At 38.1% G+C, this 9037-nt stretch overlaps 1 protein-coding gene across 1 annotated transcript; it reads left to right on the top strand.

The window, feature by feature from the left end:
• The first annotated feature begins 331 nt into the window (after positions 1-331).
• On the top strand, positions 332-7142 carry golga5 (golgin A5). Its single transcript, XM_054613483.1, has 13 exons — positions 332-480; positions 2343-2999; positions 3379-3600; positions 3690-3909; positions 4003-4126; positions 4228-4431; positions 4607-4777; positions 5025-5153; positions 5306-5404; positions 5503-5725; positions 6363-6462; positions 6576-6639; positions 6715-7142. Exons 2-13 carry the CDS (start codon positions 2351-2353, stop codon positions 6793-6795), a joined length of 2286 nt encoding a protein of 761 aa, XP_054469458.1. The 5' UTR covers positions 332-480; positions 2343-2350; the 3' UTR covers positions 6796-7142.
• Positions 7143-9037: the final 1895 nt, after the last annotated feature.

The following is a 9037-nucleotide window of genomic DNA, read 5'->3' as shown; positions in this document are numbered from 1 at the left end:
TTGTACTATTTGTTTGTTTATAGAAACATACTCCATTGGTATGTTGTTGATACATTTGTAATAAAAAGGTTATAGCTCTTAAATAGTTTTCATAGTTTGGATGTCTTCAATATTAACCTACAATGTAGAAAAAAAATAAAAAATAAAGAAAAAACATAAACACTTCAATATAAAATATCTAAATATACATCAGCTGTTTCTACCATTGTTTATATCTGCATATCCAGGAGTCCACAAACATACATGAGGTCTGTGTTGTGTATTTTAACTCTCATTGGTTCATTTCTGATCAGGCGCCTCCTGGTCGCTCTGTTGTTGGGTCCTTCCGTGCAGCGCTTCCTGCTCCACGTATTGAGAACATCACCAATATCGTCTGTGACAGATAATGACATATAATCGTGTATATATAAACGACATTTCTCTTGCATGTCTAGCCAGCTGACCTGAGACGTTTTGGACATCTGGACGTCGTTTCTCTCGGTACGTTAAAGCCTTTCTTCTTAAGTAGCCTGCTAGCATGTTAGCTTTAGCATTGCTGGAGTTCATCCTGTACCAACTGTGTTTACTTTATGATAACGTCATCCCAGCTGCTGACGACTCCTGTAATAACTCCTGTGTAGACATATATGTGTACCAGAAACAATGCTGTGTTGTTATTGGAAGTATCCATCCAGCTTTGGAGGTTTAGTTTGTGAGCTAACATGCTAGCTGTGCAGACATGGTGCATCCACTGGGGAGTCTGAGTCCAGAGTCTCTGAGGCAGCTAATCCTGATGATTATGACCATAACAACATCATCTTTGCAATAACTATCCATCAGCTGTTGTTGTCATCATCCTGTTCAATCAAAGGATGTTGCACCATCATTGTTAGATTATTTAACTCTTGCTCCTAAAGTAAGTGTTATAAATGCACCTGCTGCAAGTTGCATTGGACTAATTTTACAATGTAATGGTATATAACTTTATAGCCACATACAGTACCAGTCAAAAGTTTGGACACACCTTCTCATTCAATGTTTTTTCTTTATTTTTATTTTTATTCTACATTGTAGATTAATACTGAAGACATCCAAACTATGAAGGAACACATATGGAATTATGTGGTAAACAAACAAATGCTCAACAAACCAGAATATGTTTTATATTTTAGATTCTTCAAAGTAGTTGAATGAGAAGGTGTATCCACACTTTAGACTGGTACTGTGTAGAACTTGTTATGTTGAACCCCAATAACCTGGTTGTTAGGATCATCTGTGGAACAAGTTGTTGTTCTTGACAATTCCCATGACAGAGGTAACGTCATGCCAGAAATAAGAATAACATGTCCGGTAGAAGAACAAGATGTGTTACCAACAAAGGTTATCATGACATTTAAGAACAGGATTCAAGTGGAAAGCTGGATGTGTTTTGTTCTGGTCCACTTGACAAGATGTGATTGGCTGGTGGGATGACCACAAAAGTATATAAGATATGATGAAGGGACGAACGTGTTGAATTTAGTTGTAAGCTCGTCTGCAATAAAATATCCCCACTGGTTGCAAACTCCAAGAACTGAGTCTCTTCATTGGTTTTCTGCCACAACATTAGATGCAGGGAATATATCTATGATGAAGTATATATATGACACAGATTGGCAAATGTTATTTAATAAGGCTCAGACACAGTCAAGAAATACAAAATAATCACAAATGGTTATTTCACACCAGTCTTGCAAAAGTTTCCTGATTTTCCATATAACTCACCTGTGTTTTAAGACATGGACAAAAGACCAGACTGTCTGTGTGTACTGTATATTTACCAAGAAGACAATGTTGTGACTATATGGACAATACCAAATATTTAGAGAGGTGTGTGGGTTTTGTTCAGCTTGTTTTGGAGATATTGATTACATCATTTATTTATTCTAAGTATTGTCACTGAACCACAATCTGATCAGTTGGCTACTGAACAGGTCCTTCTGGTTGAGGGCCTTGCTAAAGGGCACTTCCGTGAAGTTAATGAGGGGGGGGAAGAGATAATCTTTCAGTTTACCTGTCCAGATTTATTCAGCTAGTCCTGGGGTGAAATTGGTAACCCTTTGGTCATTTCTCTGACCTGAAGGCCACCACTGCCCTTAGTCATACTGTTAAAAGGAGAGGAAATAACTTCTTTGTTGAGCCCTTGCATCACACTTGAAATAACACTCTGCTGTTTTTTTTTTCATCCTTTCAGAGGGCAGATGTGTTGATACTTATTTTATATGCTAAAACTAAAACCATAGCATGTTGGTAGCTGTTGGGACACACTCGGCAAAAATGCCCATTTCATCCTCAGACTGTGCTGTTATCGTTTCTGTCAATAGGATACAAAATGTCCTGGTTTACTGACTTGGCTGGGAAAGCTGAAGACTTCCTGAATAAAGTGGACCAGGGAGCTGCCACTGCCCTGACCAAAGAGAGAACCTCTTCCTTTTCTTCGTCCTATGGAGAGGAATCCATTGTCAAACCTGAATACAACGCTGCAGAATACAAGACCCATGCAGCTGCGACGCATCACGCCTATGCATCCTCTGATGATGCACCCAGCTTTGTCACTGCAGCGGCTGCCAACATCAAGAGATCCGGTGCTAACCTGCTGGGTAGTTCTGCCAACGCGGCCAGTATTCCCTCTGTTTCTAGCAGCAGTGCCCCCAACTCTGCCAAGACCTCGTCTGGCTTCGTGAGGCCCAAAAAGAGCGAGCAGGATGTGGACGACGACATGCTCTTTGACTTTCTGAACAGCTCCGACCCTCCAGACAGCAACAGGAGGGATTCAAGGAGAGAACTTGTGAAAGTGGCAGTTCCGGTGACTGAGGCCCAAAACCCGACACCTCCTCCTTCCACCACCCCTCATACCATCCCCTCGGCCCCGTCGACGCCCCCCTCAACCCGGGCTGTATCCAGGGCCTCCAGCATGAGCTCACTGTCCGCTCACAGCATTAAAACATCAGAGGAGAGCTCTGCTAGAGAACACAGCCATGGTATGATTTTCAGTCGGAGTTGGAAAAAGTGTTAGGTTTCCTCATTCATAATTCCAAGATGAATATTACTCTGGTAATAATAAAAATGTAACTAGGTGTTTGACATCTGTAATTCATTTTGTAATACACTAGATCTAAAGTTCTCGTTGCTCATGAAAGATACTGAAATGAGAAATGTATTTTGATCTCTTTATACTGCCATCTTATTGTGATATCAATATCAAAATAATATTTTAAAGACATTTAGAAAGTATGAATGTGTAATTGGTACTATTTATTATTTTCTAGCAGTAGATGGACAGTGGTACAACACAATTTATTGTTTATATTCTAAATGTATTTCTGTGTTTTTCTCTTAACCCCCACCCGGCCACCACAGACACACCTGAGAGTTCAGACTCGGGCTTGGCTGTCCCGCTAGAGTCCAGCAGGCAGGAGCCTCCTCCTCTTCCTCTTCCTCGTCCTCCTCCTCCCATAGAGGAGCCACAGAGCCACATCCTGTCCAGTTTGCGTCTGGAGAACCAGCTGCTGCGCAGTGAGGTGGCCTCCCTCAACCAGGAGATGGCTTCTGTCATCCAGAGGGCAAAAGACTTACAAGACGGTAAGAGATGAGACAAAAACAAGAACAAAGACGACCTACAGTTCTGCACCCGTCCCTCTGAATGATTAAGTGTTTTTCTACTCGTGTAGAGTTGAACCAGGCTCGTCTACGTGCAGACAGATGGAACTCTGAGCAGTCTCAGACCGACCGGATGGTACGGGAACTTCGGTCAAAGGTCGATGACCTTACAGAAGCCCTGTCTGCCAAAGACGGTCAACTTGCAGTCCTGAAAATCAGACTTGATGAAGCCGATCAGATGCTGAAGTCCCGCTGTGCAGCGTTAGAAGAGGCACAGGTGGAACGATCAAGGTGCAATATTCTAACCACCTTTTGAAATGAAGATCAGATTCAGCTTTTCATGAATTGGGTTGGATATTATTTTCCTTGTCTGTTTTTTTTTAGAATTATGCTAGACCAAACAGAGGGAAACAGCATGCAGTCCCAAGCTCTTGAAACGATACAGGATAGACTGCGAGAGGCTGAACTGGCCCTCAGGAGGGAACAGGACAGCTACCGGCAGATGCAGGTGCACATGAAGCTTTTCATCCTCATTTTTATATATGACATTTAAGTCTAGACTGAACACGTGGGAATGATTAGACTTCTTAATTCTGTGTTCTTGTGTAGAGTGAGTTTGCCGGCCGCCTGTCCAAAGTGGAGGCTGAGAGGCAGATCCTGGCAGAGACGGTGACTGCAGCAGAGCGGCGAGCTGCAGAGGAGAAGCTTCGGGTCGATGACGTCCAACTGCAATTTAAAAGTGTCAAAGCTGCAGCTGAGTCCGCTAAACAGGAGTTACAAGACTACAAGCATAAAGCTTCACGCATCCTACAAGTAAGACTCCATTTATTCAAGCTGTTACATACAATCATTGTTTTTTTTAAACATACAGATTTAGAATTATTTTAGGATTGCTTTTCTGTCCATTTGCAATTCAGTTTTTTTTATGTTATTAGGCTTTTCTGCTAAGCATAAACTGTTGTTGATAATGCCTTAAATGGTCCTGTAGTCCAAAGAGAAGCTGATCAGCAGTCTGAAGGAGGGATCTGGTCTGGACACCCTGGACGGCAGCGGGGCCATCGCTCTGGAGATGGAGGACCTGCGTCACGAGAAGGAAATGCAGAAGGAGGACATCCAAAAACTACAGGGGCAAGTGCACACACTTCGGATAGAAATACAGGTGAGACGCGAAAATATTACCAAAAAAAAGTGTAAATTCAAATGAATGTGATACTGTGTTGGTCCATGTGTGGTTGACATTTACGCTGGGAGGTTTGTAAATGTTATTGTCTAAATGATGTGAGGCGCGTTTATGATTTCTGTCTAAATTTGGTTTGAGGTTGTTGATTGTATACGATTGCATCATTTTCTGCAGTTGAGACATTGTTATTGCAGCTGTACAAGTGAGACGTGTTTTTATTGGGCAGGATTTGGAGAATCAGGCCCTGACGGAGGCAGAGACATGGCGGGAGCAGCAGATGCAGTTAGAGGAGCAACAAGCCTTACAGAACAGGGCGAAGCAGGAGATGGAGGCTGAGGTCGAGCGCTACAAACAGGTACGGAGGGTGATGATTGCCTAAAATGGCAGATATAGAAAATTGCAAAATGTCGCAGATTTATTAATCCCGAAACCTCCGGCATAATTTGAACATATCTGATCAAACACCTAATTTATGTGGGATCTTTCTGTATTTTTCTTTGATTATAGGAGCTTCACTACCTAGAGGAAGAGAACCATCGAGCTAAAACAACTCTGCAGAGCAGAGTCAAGGACAGAGAAGATGAAATCCAAAAACTCAGGAACCAGGTCAGTCACTTTATAATTACACAATGCATGTAAATGGGCTTCATGACAAACAGAAGCATGGTCAATTTCGACAAACGGTGTTGATGATGTACTTCCAGTTGACCAACAAGAGTCTCAGCAGCAGCAGCCAGACAGAGCTGGAGAATCGTCTCCACCAGCTGACGGAGACGTTGATCCAGAAGCAGACGATGCTGGAGGCTCTGGGCACAGAAAAGAGCTCCCTGGTGTTTCAGCTGGAGCGTCTGGAACAGCAGCTGAAGAGCAGCCAGGGAGGACAGAGCGGAGGGCCGTCCATCAACATGAGCGGTCTGGAGGGACCAGGTATGAGGTTTACATGATGATCAAAGCAGCAAAACGTATCTAAGCCCCCGCTGTCTGCTGTAGGTAATAAACTCTACATCACCACTTCAGAACACCTGAACTATCCCTTTAAGGGGCAGTGATAAGGATTTTTATTTTTTCAATACTAATTTGATATTTAAATGTTCAATACCTGTATGAAACAGGAGAGCGAAGAAGAAAAAACATCAAGCAAGATGGTTGAAGATGATAGTTCAACATATAGAACACATTTGATTTAAAAAAAAAAAAAAAATTTACTTCAGGAATTCAGAGTTGAAATCAGTCTTTTGAAGATAATTTGTTACCATAGCAACATCAGATGATTTACCATGTTGATCCACTTTCCTTGTTTCTTGTTTTTGTCTTTTATTTCTGCCATTTTTTAAATTTATGTCTCTGTTTCAGCTGTCACTTTTTTTTTTGGTCGGCTTAATATAGATATATGTAATTAATAGAATATAACAGCACATACATTTAAAACTGGATATGTGCTTTCTTGTTTTGTCAAACGTTGGTTCACTCTGTGTTTTATTTGGATGAGAAGCTCAGCAGATTTCCTTCTCCACTGGTAACTTCTTTACTCATGGAGTCGTTCTTTGTGTGTGTGTATTTGCAGTCGCACGACAAAGAAACACGCCGGTCCTGTTCAGTGATCAGGACAGTCCAGGAGTTTATGGCAAAGTACGCAAGGCAGCTAGCACCATCGACCGTTTCAGGTAACATTTCATATTAGTGTTTTTTTTCTCCTTACCATTACTGCATTTGGATTCCAGTGTTTCCTGTGTAAGATATGATCCCCAGTAATAGATGGAATATGTTTTCATTTCAGCATCAGACTGGGTATCTTCTTGAGGCGCTACCCTATTGCCAGAGTTTTCGTTATACTGTACATTGTGAGTATTTAAAATTTGATGTGCCGTTTTTTCCATCTTGATGAACTCTTAATCTCAATTTTTTTTTTTTTACAGGCGCTACTGCACCTGTGGGTCATGATTGTTCTCCTGACATACACACCAGAAATGCACAGTGTTCATCCTGATGGAAGATAGAAGGCTTGAATTTTAGAGTTGGGTGTTTAAAATGTGTTTGTTCTACAGCCTTCAATGTAAGGATGGTACTAGCTGCTGGAATATGGGCTCTGGGTCCTCACTCTCCCTGTTTTGCACAGAAATGCTATGAATTAAAGACATTTCCATTGATTTATTCTTTATTTTTACAACTTAAGATTGATATCTGACAACTACATTGAGTTTTAAAATAGTTACAGAGTGATATATTATGTCAGATGTATTGGTGGTCTGCTCAAAGGACATTAAATCAAACATTATCTCACATCTGTTCTTCTTTTCATCTGCTTTAGACCTCTGGTCTATTAAGAGATTGTATTTAACACTATGTAAAAAAAAAAAAAAAAAAAAAAGAATCTTTTAATAAACAAGTTAGAAGAAACAACACAGCCTGGCACTTTTCTAATAGATTATGTTTGTTTTGTGGATCAGTTTAAGTTGACCTTCAAAGTTGAAGTCAGTTTACTGGTCAAGAGGAGTATGACTCAGGTGAATAATGTCTTCTGTGGTTCTCATGCAAACATGCTATTGTTGCATTAAGGGAAATGTAAAATCCATAATTTGGTGCTTGACCCACAGTAGAAACTAAATGTCAGGATATATCTGCCACTACTAGTTTGATTTGTACAATTCTTTCTCTTTTTTGGGTCCCCAAAATTAATGGAAGTGCAGTACTAAATGTCTTGCATACTCCTTTAATGAATATGTATTTATATTAAACCTATTATTATACCATTTTGGATAATGTCTGTGTCTAGAAAGTCAGAATTTATATCTTTAACCGAACTTAGGACACTCAGAGCTGCCAAAGTAGACAAAGCTGACATGCTTTCATGCGGTAAATATGTTAAAGTTCATGTTAAAACAGAAGAGGCATGTACGGACTGAAAAGGTGTGTAAGATTTGTTCAGTGGAGCAATCACTAAGCATTAATATGAGGACTGCTGGTCCTGTTCTCTACTTGTACCTATTTATATACCTTGTCACCTGTATTTATGATCAGATTTCACTGTTAATATATTATTTCATTACAGGACCAGTGATCTATAGCTAAACCAATATGTTGCAGTAGGTCAATTGCGTATTGGAGAATCATGGTTCTAAGTAAAGTAAATGTAATATGATATAATAAAACATTTTATTTGTGCAGCAAAATAAAAAATGGAATCCAATTATATGAAATAATAGCATTATAAAAATAAAGTAAATAAGTATTAAATGTTAGTATTATACAATAAGATATTAAATTAACAAAACAATAGACATTTATTATTTTCCATACACAAAAAGCAAAAGTGCATTTAAAAAAAATGTTTTAAGGTGATTTAAAAGAGAACAAAGATGGTTCTTACCTGAGATAAATATGAGGAAAGATTTACACATATATGAAGAAACATACTCCATTTTTTTTTGTATTTTTGTATGTTGTTGATACATTTGTAATAAAAAAGGTTATAGCTCTTAAATATTGCATTAAGGTGTAATGGGGTGTATGCATAAACATTTTTTTCATTAGTCATCTTACTTAAGCATAAGTATTAAATATTAGTAATTAAACAAATAAATATTGCATTAAGGTTTAATGGGGTGTATGCATAATATTCAATTTTTAGTTTAATTTACACATATTTTACATTTGTCATCTTACTTAAGCATAAGTATTAAATATTAGTAATTAAACAAATAAATATTGCATTAAGGTTTAATGGGGTGTATGCATAATATTCAATTTTTAGTTTAATTTACACATATTTTACATTAGTCATTTTACTTAAGCATAAGTATTAAATATTAGTAATTAAACAAATAAATATTGCATTAAGGTTTAATGGGTTATGCATAATATTCCATTTTTAGTTTAATTTACACATATTTTACATTAGTCATTTATTAAAGTTTAGGTATGCATAAACTTTAATTTTTAGTTTAATTTACACATATTTTACATTAGTCATCTTACTTAAGCATAAGTATTAAATATTAGTAATTAAACAAATAAATATTGCATTAAGGTTTAATGGGGTGTATGCATAAACATTTTTTTCATTAGTCATCTTACTTAAGCATAAGTATTAAATATTAGTAATTAAACAAATAAATATTGCATTAAGGTTTTAATTATAATGGGTTTGTATGCATAAATTCAATTTTTTTAATTTTTAGTTTAATTTACACATATTTTACATTAGTCATCTTACTTAAGCATAAGTATTAAATATTAGTA

The sequence above is a fragment of the Anoplopoma fimbria genome, chromosome 15, assembly GCF_027596085.1.
Source record: "Anoplopoma fimbria isolate UVic2021 breed Golden Eagle Sablefish chromosome 15, Afim_UVic_2022, whole genome shotgun sequence".
NCBI classification, from domain to species: Eukaryota; Metazoa; Chordata; class Actinopteri; order Perciformes; family Anoplopomatidae; genus Anoplopoma; species Anoplopoma fimbria.
The sequence above is the reverse complement of the archived record's forward strand: the minus strand, read 5'-3'. Positions and strand labels throughout refer to the sequence as shown.

Coding starts and splice junctions, on each gene's coding strand:
- golga5 (XM_054613483.1), top strand. CDS start 2,351: ATGTCCTGGTTTACTGACTTGGCTGGGAAAGCTGAAGACTTCCTGAAT. Junction 3,910..4,002: donor GCACAGGTGGAACGATCAAG/GTGCAATATTCT, acceptor GTTTTTTTTTAG/AATTATGCTAGACCAAACAG. Junction 4,432..4,606: donor AAGCTTCACGCATCCTACAA/GTAAGACTCCAT, acceptor ATGGTCCTGTAG/TCCAAAGAGAAGCTGATCAG.